The following is a 20,066-nucleotide window of genomic DNA, read 5'->3' on the forward strand; positions in this document are numbered from 1 at the left end:
ACCCCAACAACAACCCCTACCATACCATTACCCCAACGACAACCTCTACCATTACCCCAACAACAACCCCTACCATTACCCCAACGACAACCCCTACCATTACCCCAACAACAACCCCTACCATTACCCCAACAACAACCCCTACCATTACCCCAACGACAACCCTACTACCATTACCCCAACAACCCCTAACCCCTACCATTACCCCAACGACAACCCCTACCATTACCCCAACAACAACCCCTACCATTACCCCAACAACAACCCCTACCATTACCCCAACAACAACAACAACAACTACAACAGAAAGTCCAACAACCACAACTACGCCAACAATTCCATCCACAACAACAAAAGTAACAGAGGAAGTTACAACTGGTCCAGAATCAACAGCATCTACTACCACAACAACAACAACAACAACAACAACAACCACCACAGAAAGTCCAACAACAACTACAGCAACAACATCAAACCCAACCACAACTCCTACCATTACCCCAGGCACAACCCCAACCATTACCCCAACAACAACTCATATCACGACCCCTACCACTCCCCCTACCATTACCCCAACAACAACCCCTACCATTACCCCAACAACAACCCCCATCATTACCCCAACGACAGCCCCTACCACTACCACAAGCCCTACCACGTTATGTTTTTGCACATACAAAAATCTACATTTCCCTGCTGGTAAGTGATAAGTTTCCTTCATTAAAATTATAAATTCTGACTACATATTGCATTCATACACTTCATTTAATATCTATTCATTACTAATATTATGTTTATGTTTAGGTTCCTTGATATATAATGAGACTGATGGGGCAGGCTGGTGTTTCACATCCTACTGTAACTCAAGTTGTGTTGTTGAGAAACAAGCCAGACCATGTCCCTCTACGACCCCAGCTACATTCAGCACTGTCTCAGCTACAGTCAGCACTGTCTCAACTACAGTCAGCACTGTCTCAACAACAACAGAAGCTACACATTCTACAACATCTACATTGTCCCCGACTATACCTTACACGGGCTGTGAATATGTCATTCCACCAAGAAAGGTAATGAAATAAAATAAACAGAATTATTGTGTTTCTTAGTTCATAGTGCTGTGTAGTTCATAGTGTTGTGTACTTCATAGTGTTGTCTAGTTCATAGTGTTGTGTAGTTCATAGTGTTGTGTACTTCATAGTGTTGTCTAGTTCATAGTGTTGTGTACTTCATAGTGTTGTGTAGTTCATAGTGTTGTGTTGTTCATCGTGTTGTGTAGTTCATAGTATTGTGTAGTACGTAGTGTGTTTACTTTCAGGACTAAAACATACATTTTCAACTTTAGGATGGTGAGACTTGGAAGACAGACAACTGCACTACTCAGACTTGCCACAGGGGTGTAATTACCACGACGTTTGTGGTCTGTGAGTCTGTTGAAAAGCCTGTGTGTGAAAATGGATACCCACCAGTGAAAGTCTATGACGAATCAGGTTGCTGCTATCACTACGAATGTGAATGTAAGTTCAAAACGTAATGTTTTTAATTATCTTCTGTTCTCACCTTCTACAAATACTTATTACTCCAAGTTTACTTGTTTTAAAGACGTCCTCCAGTGATTTTTGAACATTTCCTGTTGGAAAGTGATATCCCAAGTATAAAACTTCAAGGAATTGGTCTGATCCAGTGGCGCAACTTTGGTTTTAGAAGTGGGGGGGGGCATAATCATTATCATTATTATTTGTATCCAGTCGCATAAACACTCCAAACAGCCTACTGGACCACTCAGAGGCATCCGCATGGTCCTAAAGCGCAGCGTTGCCTTGTTTTGTATCACATTACAATGATAAAACTGGGGGGGAACAAAAATGCAATTTCAGAAAGTGGGGGAGACATGACCCCGTCCACCCCCCGTCCCCAGTGAAAGTTGCAACCTTGGTCTGATCTGATGGTGACATTGTGATGTTATCAGCTTGTGCCATTTCATGAGGATACCTCGACCAGCTGCTGTTTTCAGTAAATCAGGTGTTAAATGAGGTGAAAAGGAGACTGGAGTAGGACTTTAAACTCTTGTATTGATGAGTGATCTATCTATTTGTTACCTTCTTCTGTTCTATCTCTCAGGTATATGCTATGGATGGGGAGACCCTCATTACGTCACATTTGATGGCCAATATTACAGTTTCCAGGAAAACTGCACCTACGTTTTGATTAAAGAAATAGTTCCTCGACAGAACTTCAGTGTCATCATCGACAACTATAACTGCGATCCGTCTGGACATGCGACCTGCCCTCAGTCTCTGATTGTCTATTACAAGTCCTATAAAATCGTTCTTACTCCGAAGAGATTAAACGTGAAAACAAATATGGTAATTGTGACTGTGCTATTGTTCACATTTATACACTTAAAAAAGTGCACTTTGAGATAGAAATGATTTGAGATAGACATTCTTTGATACAGACATTCTTTGATATAGACATTATCATACCACTTTAAGACTTAAAATAATCTAGCTTCATATTTTGAAATGTATTATTGACTTTTTGTAACGTGGTGGTATTGATTAATAGGGATATCTGATCTTGCCGACTACGACAAATGTAATTTGCAGTACTACACTACAGTAGTTACAAATAGTTATTTAGCAACATTACATATTGGTTAACCACTTTGATGATGCCGTCACATAAACTCAAAACCATCATCAAGGTATCTGAAACATTCCCATGACATTTCAAAGAATTTCATTATATTGACAAATCATTAACAGACTACCAACTCTCCTTGTGACTTCATTTAGTTCTGGAAACTGTTCCTATCTTATCTACATTATTGTAATGTTATTCTGTTCTCTACTCTCATTCGTAATGTAATGTTTTTCCTTATCATTCACAAGGTTTACATCAATGGAAATCAGATCTTCCCGACCTTTTCTAATGAAGACCTCATGATCACCAGCACTGGGGTGGAGTTACTGTTGAAGATCCCTGCCATTAAAGCAACAGTGATGTTTAAGTCCCTTATGTTCAGTGTAACCCTGCCAAACTCCCTGTTCCACAACAACACAGAGGGGCAGTGTGGTAAGTATGTAGGCTTTACTGAATCCCAAATGGCACACTGTTCCCAATGTAGTGCCCAAGGGGGAATAGGGTCCCATGGCCCATTGTTCACCAGGGGAATAGTCCCATTGTAGTGCACTCCTTTTAACCAGGGGGAATAGGGTCCCATTGTAGTGCACTCCTTTTAACCAGGGGGAATAGGGTCCCATTGTAGTGCACTCCTTTTAACCAGGGGGAATAGGGTCCCATTGTAGTGCACTCCTTTTAACCAGGGGGAATAGGGTCCCATTGTAGTGCACTCCTTTTAACCAGGGGGAATAGGGTCCCATTGTAGTGCACTCCTTTTAACCAGGGGGAATAGGGTCCCATTGTAGTGCACTCCTTTTAACCAGGGGGAATAGGGTCCCATTGTAGTGCTCCTTTTAACCAGGGGGAATAGGGTCCCATTGTAGTGCACTCCTTTTAACCAAATTTTAACCAGGGGTAGGGTCCCATTGTAGTGCACTCCTTTTAACCAGGGGGAATAGGGTCCCATTGTAGTTCACTCCTTTTAACCAGGGGGAATAGGGTCCCATTGTAGTGCACTCCTTTTAACCAGGGGGAATAGGGTCCCATTTGGGATGCATCCATTGTGTAGACCAAAAACACTTTAAGTATGAATCAGATGAACAGCTTGTAGTACTCTGTGAGTAAACTGAACATTTGTTGCAATGATTTAATGTTATTTTGTTGCGTGTTATTGCATTTCCATGGCATTAAAGTTCACTGTACAGTTACAATGATAGAAAAACCAATTAAAAGATACTGTAGGTAGGCTTAAAGGTATGAGCAGCTGTTTCTGGCATAAAATAACTTGTGTTTTCTCTAATTCCCATATTTATTGTACCTTTATAAAGGTACCTGTGACAATATCAGGAAAAACGATTGCAGATTACCAAATGGAAAGATTGACCCATCATGTCCTGGGATGGCTCATGAATGGAAGATTCCTGATGTTAAAAAACCCTACTGTGAACGGCAACCCCCTACCCTACCTACCCCTAAGCCTCCAACCTGCCCGTCAGGAAAGACATCAATCTGTGACATCATACTTAGCCCGTAAGACGTGTAACCTTGTAATAACACAAAGAGACAGCTATATTACAAAGACAAGTGAATCTGATTGAGGTTGCTGTGACACTGTACACATACACGTCTGTAAACTCTCCGGTAAAGGCAAGGGTTGTTGTTCCATAACTTAGAACCAAACTTATCTTACAGACTGTTTATGCCGTATAAAATATGTCATATTCATAGGAACTTCATAGATGCTTCACAAATAATGAAGTGTGTAAGGCATACAGTAATCAATATTTGTAAGAAATCTGTTGTGACATGTTAAATGCCCCTTTTGGGTTAGGCCGATATAATAACTTAAATGGGTTCTTTATTTTGGAAGGGTCTTTAAGCAATGCCATGACGTTATCCCACAACAACCCTTCTTCGAGGCCTGTAAGTTTGATGTCTGCCACATGCCAAATATCTCAATCGGCTGCTCCAGCCTGGAAGCCTACGCCGTGAGGTGTGCAGCAGCTGGAGTCTGTATCGACTGGAGGAAATCAACTAATGGAACATGTGGTAGGGAAGGACTTTCATATCCAATAAGACCTGTGCCCCCAATGGGATCCTATTCCCTACATAGTGCACTGCTTTTGACCTGGCTCCTGCCATAAGTAGTGATCTAAGTAGGGAATAGGATCCAATTTCGAATGCAGGATAGATGTTAATACGATTTTAAATAATTCTAATAACTTTACGATGATCATTAATTTTTTGTATTTTGACAACCTGCATTTACAAATTGTGTACAAACTGTTTTGTCTTTCATTCCGTCTTGACCATATTACAGAACTGACATGCCCTAAGACCAAAGTGTATAAGGCATGTGGCTCTACTATCCAGCCAACATGCAATTCAAGGTATCCATCTCATTTCCATCTCATCTCATTCCCATCTACTCTGATACTCATTACATTCTCATTCCCATCTCATGTCATTCCCATCACATTTCATTCCCATCTTATTCCCATTCTCATCTCATTCCCATTCTCATCTCATTCCCATCTCATCTCATTCCCATCTCATCTCATTCCCAACTTAACTCATTCCCATCTTATCTTATTCCCATTTCATTCTCATCTCATTCCCATCTCATCTAATTACCATCTTATCTCATTCCAATTTCATTCTCATCTCATTCTCATCTCATCTCATCTCATTCCCATCTCATCTCATTCTCATTACATTCTCATTCCCATCTCATTTCATTCCATCTCATCTCATTCTCATCTCATTTCCATCTCATTCTCATTCCCATCTCATTCCCATTTCATTCTCATTCCCATCTCATTCTCATTTCCATCTCATCTCATTCTCATCTCATTCCCATCTCATCTCATTCCCATATCATCTCATTGTCATTTCCATCTCATCTCATTATCATATCATTCCCATCTCGTCTCATTCCCATCGCATCTCATTCCCATCTCATTATTTTACACCACTACCTAATGGACATGCATTCTATACCAAGGTTTCTAGTCTGTAATAAATTGTTTTTTTCTTGTCTTAGATACAATGACAAATATGTGCATTCATGTCAAGGAGCACAAATGACCCGTGACTTTGTATGTGACTCATTCATGGAGGGCTGTTTCTGCCCTGAGGGTACCATCTTGTTCAACACATTCTCTGACACCTGTGTTCGTGACTGTGGTAAGGATGTGTCAGTTTGAGGAATACATTGTTAAATTGTGTCTCAAAGTACCAGCATGTATGACCTAAGATCTTATTTTCCCTTCAAGGATGCACAGGACCTGATGGAAAACCCAAACAGGTAATAATGTGGATGTATACCACAATGAATCTGTCAGAAGAAATGGTTCAACAGCTCACTTCACATTATGGCCCACAAAAAGGTTCTGTATAGAACCCCCATTATTTGAATCAGTTTACTAGTTTCATTGGGGCTTGTAAGTTGTCCAGCCCTGAAGTGGCTGGAGCCCTATTGTTATAATAATCAATCAAATGTATTTGATAAAGCCCTTTTTTCATCATCAGCAGCAACAAAGCCTTTACACATACCCAGCCTAAAACTCAAAGAGCAAGAAATGCAGAGGCAGAGAGACAGTGGCTAGGAAAAACTCCCTAGAAGGTAGAAACCTAGGAATAAACCAAGAGAGGAACCAGGCTCTGACGGGTGGCCAGTCCTTGTCTTAATAAATTTGAAGTCTCTGTTAATTAACAGTGTTTGTTTTGTCCCAACACAGTTTGGTGAGACTTGGTACAGTAACTGCCAGAAGTGCACGTGTAATGCTGACACACTGAGTGTCCAGTGTGAACCAGTGAAATGTCCGCCCCAAGAAATTGTTACCTGTAAGAAGTACGGGGAGGTGTTGGTCAACGAGACGGTGGACTGCTGTCAGATAAATACATGTGGTGAGTAGAGACAGGATAGAGAGGCAACTTAACGTGCTACCAGGTAACCTGGGTACAAGTCTGTTTGTGCTAAACGTTTGGCATATGACAAGGAGTGGAATGTTAGCACCAAACAGCTCTTCATTCTAGCTACTTCATAAAGCCTTCATAAGCACTACATAAATGTGTTATAAAGCATCTATAACATGCTTTATAAAGGGTTCATAAATGTGCCGTAACTCTGTGACATAATCATCGTACTGTGAATAGTGTATCTTGTCCCTGAGCTGGTGGACCAATGGTTTCTTACCTCTCTTTCTGCTGGAGGTTCTGCATGTTGATTCCAACCTTAAAAGTAACAACAAAGACAATTCATAGAAGAAGTCACTTGACCCTGTTATTGGACCCTGTTATTGGACCCTGTTATTGGACCCTGTTATTGGACCCTGTTATTGGACCCTGTCACTGGACCCTGTCATTGGACCCTGTTATTGGACCCTGTTATTGGACCCTCCCTGTTATTGGACCCTGTCACTGGACCCTGTTATTGGACCCTGTTATTGGACCCTGTTATTGGACCCTGTTATTGGACCCTGTTATTGGACCCTGTCACTGGACCCTGTTATTGGACCCTGTTATTGGACCCTGTTATTGGACCCTGTTATTGGACCCTGTTATTGGACCCTGTTATTGGACCCTGTTATTGGACCCTGTTATTGGACCCTGTTATTGGACCCTGTTATTGGACCCTGTCATGTTATTGGACCCTGTTATTGGACCCTTATTGGACCCTGTGGACCCTGTTATGTCACTGGACCCTGTTATTGGACCCTGTTATTGGACCCTGTTATTGGACCCTGTTATTGGACCCTGTTATTGGACCCTGTCACCCCTGTTATTGGACCCTGTTATTGGACCCTGTCATTGGACCCTGTTATTGGACCCCTTGTTTATTGGACCCTGTTATTGGACCCTGTTATTGGACCCTGGACCCTGTTATTGGACCCTGTCACTGGACCCTGTTATTGGACCCTGTCACTGGACCCTGTTATTGGGACCCTGTCACTGGACCCTGTTATTGGACCCTGTTATTGGACCCTGTCATGGACCCTGTTATTGGACCATGTTATTGGACCCTGTCATTGGACCCATTGGACCCTGTCATTGGACCCTGTCATTGGACCCTGTTATTGGACCCTGTCATTGGACCCTGTTATTGGACCCTGTTATTGGACCCTGTCATTGGACCCTGTTATTGGACCCTGTTATTGGACCCTGTTATTGGACCCTGTCACTGGACCCTGGACCCTGTTATTGGACCCTGTCATTGGACCCTGTCATTGGACCCTGTCATTGGACCCTGTCATTGGACCCTGTCATTGGACCCTGGGACCCTGTCCCTGTTATTGGACCCTGTTATTGGACCCTGTTATTGGACCCTGTCACTGGACCCTGTTATTGGACCATGTTATTGGACCCTGTTATTGGACCCTGTCATTGGACCATGTCATTGGACCATGTTATTGGACCCTGTCAGTGGACCCTGTCATTGGACCCTGTCATTGGACCCTGTCATTGGACCCTGTCATTGGACCCTGTCATTGGACCCTGTCATTGGACCCTGTCATTGGACCCTGTCATTGGACCCTGTCAATGGACCCCGTCAATGGACCCTGTCATTGGACCCTGTCATTGGACCATCATGCACCATAATTTACCATCTTATCTCATTCCCATATTATCATGAACATGGTGCAGGTGTCATGATGGTAACATGGTGCAGGTGTCATGATGGTAACATGGTGCAGGTGTCATGATGGTAACATGGTGCAGGTGTCATGATGGTAACATGGTGCAGGAATTGTGACTAACTTAACCGTTCAACAACTGTTATGTCTCAACCATTGTCTGATCCTTTTATTGTGTGTTCTTTCAGTGCCCAAACCTGTTTGTGTCCACAACAATACTGAATACACGGTGAGAAGTGACACTTCTTTGATATCACTCAGAGCCGTATTACAATAAATAATTTGTAAATGTTGTATAAAATAAGCCTAAATATTGATCTACCAATTACAGATTGCCCCTTTAAGTAATCCTGAGAGCCACTGTGGCCCCAGGCTTAATTTTTGCTTCAGTGCATGATACTAACTCTCATTCTCCAGCTTGGTGAAAATGTTCCCAACGGTACCTGTGAGGAGTGCAAGTGTGGTCCTAAAAAGGATCCAGTCTCCAAGCTATATGTTGTTGAGTGTGCCCAAATCAACTGTTACACCACCTGCCCAAAGGTACTGTACTTGTGATAATTGCGAACTCGGTTTAACATAAGTGAACCATTTTACATGGTTGGCTATACAGTATAATATTCCAGGTTCATATGAAGGAAATCCCCTAATGATGTCACCATGTTGATTCTCCTCAAAGGGTTATGAGTATGAAGTCGTACCTGAGAAATGTTGTGGAACGTGTGTGCAGAAGGACTGTGTTGTCGGTCTCCCAGATGCCACATCTCACATCATTCAGGTGACATTGATGAGATAATGCACCCAAATTAGATTATTTTTAATATATCTTTGTGATATTTGTGATATCTTTGTGAAATGTCAAAGGGACGAATGACATCAATAATGAGAACATATAATTGCTTAGAAATTATCATAAATGTTAAAGATGTAAATGCTTAAGAATTGTAATGCTTGTTTACATTTTCGATTAATGATGTACATATTTCTGAAAGGTTTATAAATGATTTATCAACTCTTATTTATTGACGTTTTTATAACATACAGTATCAAATTACCAACATTTATTTTTCTGCTACTTGACAGCTTGGGAAGTTTTGGTCGCCCCCTAGTGACCGCTGTGTGAAGTATGAATGCACAAAGACAAACAACCAGCTCATCCTTGTGGAATCCAAATTTGAATGCCCAGTGTTCCGTCCAGAGGACTGCGTCCCTGTAAGTAGATGAGGAAACTGGTTGAATGAGTTTGTTTGAAGTAAAGTAACTATTCCTAAATATACTGCTTGCTTCATTTGATAGTAACTTGGAGGTTATATTGAATTTACACCCGAGTAACATATTCATAGATGATCATAGTTTTCCAATATAACATCTATGCTGTGTTCTCTAGCTCAATAGACTGTAACTAGTCATATCCAATTTGAGCTGTACACTATTCTTTTTGACAGGGAACTGAGAAAACGGATGCAAATGGATGTTGCACAACCTGTAAGTTAAAACAATATAATGATTCATTTCTAAATATTCATGATTTGTGTTGTATTTTTCGTTTATACCTCAGATCTACGAGTCAAACATAACCTCTTATGAACCTGAACTCTTATGAACATAACCTCTTATGAACTTGACCACTTATGAACTTAACCTCTTATGAACCTGACCTCTTATGAACATGACCTCTTATGAACCTGACCTCTTATGAACATGACCTCTTATGAACATAAATCCTCTTATGAACCTAACATCTTATGACACAATAAATCAATGTTGAGCTACTGTAGATGAAACTGAATACAGATGTGATGTACTTTTTCAAGTTGCTCATCTTTAGTCCATCTTTACATAGTAAGGGGGAAACTCACCACTTTAAAATGTCCTCCTTAACTCTGTCTACCTCCACAGGCACTTTAATCAGTCACTGTGATGTGAAGAACACCACCACCTACCTTGAGGTGAATAACTGCAGGTCCTCTGTGCCGGTGGAAATCTCAGCCTGCGGGGGATCCTGTGGAACATCTTCTATGTAAGTACAAACTCTAAATAAGAACACACACACACATGCCAAAAAAGCACACAGAAACAAACGCAACATGCATTTGGGTTTTGCAGAAATTTGTAAGTGGGGAATTGGATTGAAGGGTAAGATTTCAATGGGAGTTGACCTATGGCAGAATAAATGTGGTACTGTTTCTAACAGTGTTGTGTGTGTGTCCTGTTTGCTAGGTACTCTGCAGAGAAAAACACCCTGATGCACTCCTGCTCCTGCTGTCAAGAGATGTCTACCAGTGAGAGGAAGGTGGAGATGGTCTGCCCTAATGGGAAGAAGATCATGCAGTCCTACATTTACATTGATAAGTGTGGCTGCCATGACTCGGAGTGTGACAAGAAGAACCACTTAGATTAGGCCTTGAAGAATGAAGTCTTTTGAAGTGTTCTTATTTACCTGCATGGAATATTCAATAGTTTTATCTAAAGGGAACCAATAGGGTCTGTCTCATTATCATATAGGCTACTTTCATGAACTGTATGTTCTTTCTCTCTCACTATCATAGACATTATGCAAACCTATTAAACTGATGAAGAAGCATGAAGTCATTATCTTTCTTGTTTTATTTCATATTGTCAAGTGCGTCATTGTGTGACTAGGGAAACAGTACACATAGTATTTAATAAAGAACATATTCATTACATAACGGTTACTATTAAAAGGGGCAATCTGCAATTCAAACAATAACAAGGTGTCCACCCTGCCAGTGTTTTGGCAAAAAGCTGAAGAATGGGGCTGGAGAAATGTAACCACTCTCAAGTTCATAGACAGGCCATGGATGTAAGAACTGACCGTTGTCGTGGAAATTTCCTTAATTACCAACTGATGAGAGAGCAAATCACACCAGTCAGAGTTATGCATAATCTTCACCTTTAATAATAATTAAGCTTTTGCAATAGCATTTTGACTTTCAACAGTTCAGTATCTCTAATGAAAAGTTGAGAGTCCTTTACATAATGGCAAATGGGATCCTTTATAGCAAAGATCCACTCCCTCCTAGACGACATGACAAACCACAGGTCTTAGGAACTTACACAAATAAAAGACATTACTTCAGAGAGGAGTATCCCCTAGCCAGACAGAGTTGGCTATAAATGATCCTTCAGTTTGGTCTCCTAAACAAAGCTCTTATCTTGTCCTTGGTACAAAATGGTACCAAGACATTACCCCCACCCTATGATATATATCAAATTGTCATTTAGATAGAACCAATTCTAAATACAACCAATCAGAGGACAAACTCACGGAGAGGAGAGTGACCCTATAGGTCAACAAAGAGGGAGCATAGAATGATTCCAGACACTGTCACTCTCCTTTCCCCCCATGAGAAAAGAGTCACTGCCACACTGAAAAGATAGGTTTACACATGATGACCCCTTGACCTCTCCCCTCTCTGTGGCCCATGCAACTTAGTCCTGACATAGAACAGATAACTGCCAATGGCCACCACTATAGTACAACAAAATACATTCTTATGAGAAATAACTCATAAGCATATCATGGAAATAACACATCTTATCTATGTTACCCAACTAATTCTGATCATTCCACAACACTGTCCATGATATCAAAATGATAGTTTTAATTATGTTTTGAGGCTATAGAGTTTTTGTTAACAATTATGTTGTTTACCAACAATGGAATAAAACAATCTTATATTCTGGGTTCTGATGGGCTACGACAGTTGAACTCAGTTGAATAGTCATTTATAAGTTATATTCTTCAAAAAACAATGTGTATCATCAATGTAGAAGTCAAAAGGACATGTAGCAGAGAGATGGGAGCTTGGTGGTGTTCTATAAGAACATGGAGCAGAGAGATGGGAGCTTGTTGGTGTTCTGTAAGGACATGGAGCAGAGAGATGGGAGCTTGTTGGTGTTCTGTAAGGATATGGTGCAGAGAGATGGGAGCTTGGTGGTGTTCTGTAAGGACATGGAGCAGAGAGATGGGAGCTTGTTGGTGTTCTGTAAGAACATGGAGCGGAGAGATGGGAGCTTGTTGGTGTTCTGTAAGGACATGGATCAGAGAGATGGGAGCTTGGTGGTGTTCTGTAAGGACATGGTGCAGAGAGATGGGAGCTTGTTGGTGTTCTGTAAGGACATGGTGCAGAGAGATGGGAGCTTGTTGGTGTTCTGTAAGGACATGGAGCAGAGAGATGGGAGCTTGGTGGTGTTCTATAAGGACATGGTGCAGAGAGATGGGAGCTTGGTGGTGTTCTATAAGGACATGGAGCAGAGAGATGGGAGCTTGGTGGTGTTCTGTAAGGACATGGAGCAGAGAGATGGGAGCTTGTTGGTGTTCTGTAAGGACATGGTGCAGAGAGATGGGAGCCTGCTGGTGTTCTGTTAGGACATGGAGCAGAGAGATGGGAGCTTGTTGGTGTTCTGTAAGGACATGGAGCAGAGAGATGGGAGCTTGTTGGTGTTCTGTAAGGACATGGAGCAGAGAGATGGGAGTTTGTTGGTGTTCTGTAAGGACATGGTGCAGAGAGATGGGAGCTTGTTGGTGTTCTGTAAGGACATGGAGCAGAGAGATGGGAGCTTGTTGGTGTTCTGTAAGGACATGGTGCAGAGAGATGGGAGCCTGCTGGTGTTCTGTTAGGACATGGAGCAGAGAGATGGGAGCTTGTTGGTGTTCTGTAAGGACATGGAGCAGAGAGATAAAGCCAAGAAAATAGGGAGGTGTAAGGTGTTTGCTTAACCCAGAGGCCAGCGGCACCAATGTGTCGGAGGAAACACAGTACCAAAATCAGCACGCATGCTCCCGGCCCACCAAAAAGAGTCGCTAGACCGCGATGGGACAAGGACATCCCGGCCGGCCAAACCCTCCTCTAACCCAGATGACACTAGGCCAATTGTGCGGCACCTCAATGGTCTACCGGTCGCAGCCGGATACGACACCGCCTGGGATCGAACCAGGATCTGTAGTGACGTCTCTTGCCCTGCGATGCAGTGCCTTAGACTGCTGCGCCACTCAGGAGGCCAATTTTGCATTTCTATTAGGATATTGAATTTGAATTTTAAAAAATTGCATTTGTAACGCACTAATTGAAGTCATAAACTTAACTTGTATTTCATGATTTGAAACTGAATTTAGTGAAAATTGGATTTAGTTTTCAAATTCAATTTCAATATAATTGAATATTCAAATTCAATACTTAAAAATTAATTTTCAATATGGTAGATATTGCGTTAGAAGGGAGTGTCACAATTAGCCCTGTCATAGCTCTTCTAAGGATAGCCTTTCTGATCTATTTCATCTTGTTCTTGTGACTGACTGGGTTCGAACCAGGTCTCCTGCATCTCAAAAGACTGTGCTTAGAATTAGAGGTTAGTAAGGCCCAGGTGAACAAGGAGACGGTTGTGGCTGTCTGTTTTGATGTGGAGAAAGCGTACGATATGATGTGGAAGGAGGGGTTGCTAATCAAGCTTGGTTTTATGGGGGTAGTTGGTAGAACGTACAACTGGATAAAGGACTTCCTGTTTGGAAGGTCTATCCAGGTGAGGGTGGGGAAGTCTATACCAGGCAGCTACCTGGTGGATACACTGCAGGGGAGCGTGATTGGCCTTCTTTAGTTTTTAATCATGATCAATGATATTTACTCTCAGGTACAGATGGATATTGGGAGGTGTTCATTTGCCTCAGATCCTCCAAAAGTCCTACAGCTGCACTGTTGAGAGCATCTTGACTGGCTGCATCACCGCTTGGTATGGCAACTGCTTGGCATCCGACCGCAAGGCGCTACAGAGGGTAGTGCGTACGGCCCAGTCCATCGCTGGTGTCGAGCTGCCTGCCATCCAGGACCTCTGTACCAGGTGGTGTTGGTGGTGTCAGAGGAAGGCCCTAAAAATGGTCAAAGACTCCAGCCACACTAGTCATAGACTGTTCTCTCTGCTACTGTCTGGCAAGCGGTACCGATGCAACAAGCCCCAAGCCATAAGACTGATAAATAGTTTGTTAAATAGCTACCTGGACTATCTGCATTTACCCTTAATGAACTAATTATTTTGACTCATCATATACACTGCTGTTACTGTTTATTATCTATCCTGTTGCCAAGTCACTTTATCCTTACCTAGACAATATACAAAGTATGTGGACACCCCTTCAAATTTGTGGATTCAGCTATTTCAGCCACACCCGTTGCTGACAGGTGTATAAAATCGAGCACACAGCCATGCAATCTCCATAGACAAACATTGGCAGTTAAACGGCCTTACTGAAAAGCTCAGTGACTTTTAACGTGGCACCGTCATCACATGCCACCTTTCCAACAAGTCTGTTTATTAATGCATGGAATAGGTCATTGGACCGAACAGTGTGTGTACCTCAAAACCTCCTCCAACTGGCTGAGAAAGAGCGACAAATGCATTCAATACGGCACCACTTCTACCGAGAGACCTGAGTCCTGAGCCAGCAGCCTGCATGCAGCGTCCAATCAGAGCTATCGACAGCTTTTCCCTCACGTCTTTTCTTTCAGGAGTGTGACAGGAGTCCACGTGGAGTGAGCATGGGGAGAAATCTGTTCCAAACGTCTCTTATGTTGCTGGTATACTAGTTGATAAGTAGACAAGACATAATGGGTGGTAAAAGGTGGTGGCGGGTCGGGTGAGACATTGAAATTGGGACATTATCATGGGTCATCCACTTTGAACTGTAAAGCTATCTGAAGAAGACAAGTGAAGAAGAGTCCAGAAGATTGAGTGCCTGAAGGGGGGTTGGTTAACTGTGTCCAAAATTGCCTTAGACTTGTCTGAAATGGTTTACTTTGTGGTATCAGGTTGATTGTAGAGGTCTACACACTACATACAATTATAGTAATTTAGATTAAGAATGCCTTAGGATACTGATCTGTAATTATAATCACGATAAGAAAGTTAATACTAGAATTATAGGATAATTATACTGTATGTTAATATGTTAATATAAATGTACATTCTACCAATGTCAAAGTGTGTTAAATTGAGGGTTTTGAGTGATATTACCAATTTGAATCACTGAGCAATGTCATTCTACATTTTGGTTGGATAATTAATAGGGTTATGATTATGATTTCGAATCGGAATGATTTTGAAAACTGATGGATTGATTGAACAAATCAATAAGTAGTTTAATCAAATCCTGTAATACCGCTTCAATAAAGTTAGTAGAAGGACTGAATGGACAGGTAACTTATGAATACAGCTCTAAAATAATAGAGATCTGCATAAATAAGTAGTTAGGAAGTCCACGAATACCGCCCTTTAAAAAGAAAAGATTAGAAAGGGGTCTGCTTGGGTGGTGTATTCACGGTTACCGCCTCTAGAAGGAAGAGGGACTGCTCGGGTGAATAGATAGGGAGCGGAAGAACTCTGACCCGATTTGGCTGGGTTCAACTGCAAAATAAATCCTATAGGATAAATACCGGCTTATGTAGAGGAAGTTAATTAAGTTAGGAGGTAAAACTATAGGTCGTTTTAGGTAAAACGAAGAGTATGCGTGAAAAATCCTATAGGATAATACTGGCTTATGTAGAGGAAGTGAATTAAGTTAGGAGTTAAAACTATAGGTAATTTCTGTCACGGGCGTCCTCCTCTTCATCTGAAGAGGAGAGGCGAGACGGATCGGAGCCTGTGCCCAGGGTCCCTCTCCGTTCAATATCTCCTCCCATGTCCAGGAGTCCTGTGATGCTGGCCACTGTTGTTGCTGCTGCTGCTGCTGTCGTTGCTGTCTTTTACCACGCCGCTTGGTCCTTGGTTGGTGGGTGATTCTGTCACGGGCGTCCTCCTCTTCATCTGAAGAGGAGAGGCGAGAAGGATCGGAGGACCAAAATGCAGCGTGGTACATGTGTTCATGATGAAACTTAATAAAGAAAACACTGAACACTGAAACACACTATACAAAACAATAGACAAATAACGACCGTGAAGCTAAATGAGAACTGTGATGACACAAGCAATCCACATAGACAATCACCCACAAACAAACAGTGAAACCCAGGCTACCTAAGTATGATTCTCAATCATAGACAACTAATGACACCTGCCTCTGATTGAGAACCATACTAGGCCGAAACATACAAATCCCCAAATCATAGAAAAACAAACATAGACTGCCCACCCCAACTCACGCCCTGACCACACTAAATAAATACAAAACAAAGGAAATAAAGGTCAGAACGTGACAGTTTTAGGGTATGCGGGGTATGCGTGAAGGGTATGCGTGAAAAATACTATAGGATAATACCGGCTTATGTAGAGGAAGTGAATTAAGTCAGTAGGTAAGAAACTATAGGTCGTTTTAGATAAAACGAAGGGTGTGTGTGAACAAATGTGAATAAAGAAACTGAATGAATGGAAATAAAACGCATGAATGAGAATTCTCTGTGGTGAAAGGAAGAAGAACAGGTTGTGTGTGTGTCGTGCCAGAGGAGGTCCAGAGGAGGGACGGCGGAGTCTTTCTGTGACAGGAAGGGTAATAAATTAAGGAGGGGGAACTCTTAACTATCGCTAGACAAAGGGAACGAAATCGATAAACATTGGGCAAAAGAAGGTAAAAATAAGGATAAAACATTGAGGTGATAATGTGTTAAACGACCATTGTAAAAAATACAATAGGTGTTAAAAAGAGGTAGTAAACAAGGCACGGATAGTATATAACGGATGCGAAGTAGGAAGAAAGAATTTTTAAATATACAGATAAACTAAAATCTACTACGTGGTTAAAATAAATCTAGGCGGTCTAGAATAAAGTGACAAAACTGCAAAACTGAGAGACACCAAAATAGAAGGCTAGAACACATATTAAAAATATCACGAGCCCTGTAACGAAATAGGAGGAAAACAGCAGGCGACTAGGCACTCTATAGCAACAGAGGCTGCAGTTTAAAAATAGCCTGAAGGACAGGAGACACTTTGTTTCACTAAAACCATGAATCAGGAATTAAACAGTAAAATAGTCTAAGAGAGAATATAGCAAGCGGATAAATAAAGAGATAAGAAAGTGTAGACATTATAAATAGCTGAATAAGAAGGGGAAAAATATATTAAAAGGGATTTAATACACTAAATAAAGTTAACGTAATAGAATAAGCAAACTAATAAAATGAATAGTAATGATATCTGTGAAAGGGAAAACACAGTGATATTTGAGGTACTGTACTAGAATAAGACATTAAGTCATCTCTAGTATTCAGAAATACAGTGCAGACATTATAAAGTAGGCTTTGATGGGAGAAATTAAGTGATGTGACTAATGAATTATTATCTGGGAAAGTGGGTAGCTCTACCTTGGAAAATAGTAATTAAAAGGTGTATATTACGATGGTAATGTTTAGGAAAAAATAAATAGTGGCATAGGAAACAAAAGGACTGTAATAATTTTGCACACCCAATTTTTCAGTTTTTGATTTGTTAAAAAGGTTTGAAATATCCAATAAATGTCGTTCCACTTCATGATTGTGTCCCACTTGTTGTTGATTCTTCACAAAAAAATACAGTTTTATATCTTTATGTTTGAAGCCTGAAATGTGGCAAAAGGTCGCAAAGTTCAAGGGGGCCGAATACTTTCTCAAGGCACTGTACCTAGATTATGGTAAAAGGAATAAGTGGTGGCATTTTGAACACTAGAGCAAAAGTTTAAGAAACGTATGACTTAGTTGTGTTAGGATTGGATATTCTTCCAACTGGAAGACACTTGACTGATTACATGTTATTCTTACAGCAGTTGCTGTAGGGACCATAATTTTGGCTATCATTATGAATATTACTGTGGCAGGAGGCCAGGTATTTGAGACAGAATGTTTACATAGGGCTGTTATTTATAAATTAAGATTTAGTGATCTTGCTATAAGAAGAAAGTCTGTTGTCAGGAAATAACTCGTGTTAGTGTGTATGTCCTCAGGAAATAACAGCACATAAGAGGCCAGATGGAAGGGCATGGGCTGAATTCTGGAGACTGAGTGTACATCAAGATACACCAGGCTGGGGGTATACTTCTTACAGCCCCTGCAGTGGTAAAGATGGTAAAGATCATCCCTTTGGTGGGTGCATAAGTCTCACAAGAAGTAAGGTCCAGCTGAATAATGGGTGAGCTTGAAAACACCATGGCAGAGGACGTGAAACCAGAGAGAGAGAGAGAGAGAGAGAGAGAGAGAGAGAGAGAGAGAGAGAAAGAAAGACTAGATTCCACTGTAGACATACTGGGTTGAGTTTGGGGGTTACTTGTTTTATTTGTTAATGCATCATGTGAAAAAGGATAGATGTTAGGGTAATTGTACTCTAAACAACATGTTGAAGGCTTGATGTGAAAGCATATACAGTGTTGAATTATTTCAAGAAGAGATAATGTTGATTAAGGTTATGCACCTGCTTATCAGTTGAAATAGAGCAGGTGGGAAACTAAGTAAAAAATGACATGATTTGGGAACACCTCTCAGAACCTGGGGCCGAAAGGGGAAGACTGGGTGGAAGCATGAGGAAGCTTTTTAGGGCTTTTATTTTTGTGGAGTCCAGCAGAAAGTATCCTGGAGGCATAGAGTCAGGTGAAGAGAGTGGGAATTGTCATGGTGTCAGATTTCAGTTTTCATGAATATATTCATGCATAACACATAACATTGTCAATACTGTTATGTTTTGTCTTTTGCTTTCCAGGTCTTATGTTTAGGAAACCAGAAGGAGAAGGGTTTGCCAGCTTCATCTGGAATGTCAGTTTGTGTGATGAGTGATGGAAGTAAGAGGATGTATGGTGTAACCATAGAACAGAGGCCATAAGTCTCTAAGTCTGAATGCCTCACAGAAAGAAGGCAGAAACCTGAAACAGGACAAGAGGTTCCACATCTGATGATCCAAGGGGACCAGAAGGACCTCTACCAGTGATACCAGGAGATCTAGTCTATGTTGGAGTGTTCCGGAGGAAGTGGGATCAACCGAGGAGAGAAGGACCTTACGAGGTGGCCGCAGCAACAAACACGGCCATCCAAGTGAAAGGAAGCATGACGTGGTACCATCTGAACCACTGCACCTGAGTCCCAACAGAAAGAAAGACACAACCATATAGAGATGAGGACACAGAGGATACTGATTCATCAGGAAGGGAGCCCGGAGGGAGCAGGAACAGCAAAAGCAATCGAGACACCAGGGAGGAGCCAAGAGAACAGCAGACCAAGTGAAATCCAAAATACGACAGGTGCATCACCTAATGCACCCAGAAGAAGACGAAGGAGAGACAACACTGGAGAGAGAACCTGCAAACAACCAGTATTCTCTCCTAAATATTCAGAATGTCCGTGGTTGGGGGAGAGTGACATGCCTGGTGTGGCAGACCTCCCTGATGGAAGCCCTCCACAGAGGGACCCCGAAGTACCACCTACAGAATGGGAACATCTCTTCCCTAAAATTGACACCCTTCCAGATGGAAACCCAGTCCGGCCTGAGGAGGGAGCCTCGGGGGAAGAAAGAGGAGGAGAGGCCTCACAAGGAACAGAAGGAGAGACCCCACAAAGACGAGGAAAAGTCCCGCAAGCTGAAGAAAATGGGGATTTCCCCACAATTGACTTTTCAGCTCTTGAATGGTCTCCTTAACAGACAATTGAAGTTAGAACCACAGAAGAACAATGACATTGACATAACAGAAGTAACAGTGAACGCTAGTATAGAAACAACAGACTCACGCACAATCAAGATGTAGGGTGGAAACAGGAAGAAAAGAGAGGACCCAGCCGAACAATCCAAAAAGAATGACAGGGTTAGAATCTCTGTTCCACCTCAACTCATAACAGGAGCAGGAGA

General features: G+C 41.7%; 1 protein-coding gene across 1 annotated transcript; it reads left to right on the forward strand.

Moving 5' to 3' along the window:
• Nucleotides 1-227: 227 nt before the first annotated feature.
• LOC112247997 (intestinal mucin-like protein) lies at nucleotides 228-10,766 on the forward strand (the record flags this gene model as incomplete). Its single annotated transcript, XM_042301936.1, has 18 exons — nucleotides 228-699; nucleotides 805-1,067; nucleotides 1,343-1,514; nucleotides 2,119-2,363; nucleotides 2,892-3,075; nucleotides 3,951-4,152; nucleotides 4,493-4,671; nucleotides 4,943-5,012; nucleotides 5,666-5,808; nucleotides 5,898-5,929; nucleotides 6,363-6,531; nucleotides 8,447-8,487; nucleotides 8,676-8,798; nucleotides 8,935-9,033; nucleotides 9,339-9,467; nucleotides 9,701-9,740; nucleotides 10,155-10,275; nucleotides 10,476-10,766. Coding segments are annotated over 18 exons (2,865 nt in total), but the record flags the coding sequence as incomplete, so codon positions are not given.
• Nucleotides 10,767-20,066: the final 9,300 nt, after the last annotated feature.

This window comes from Oncorhynchus tshawytscha, linkage group LG19 (assembly GCF_018296145.1).
Source record: "Oncorhynchus tshawytscha isolate Ot180627B linkage group LG19, Otsh_v2.0, whole genome shotgun sequence".
NCBI classification, from domain to species: domain Eukaryota; kingdom Metazoa; phylum Chordata; class Actinopteri; order Salmoniformes; family Salmonidae; genus Oncorhynchus; species Oncorhynchus tshawytscha.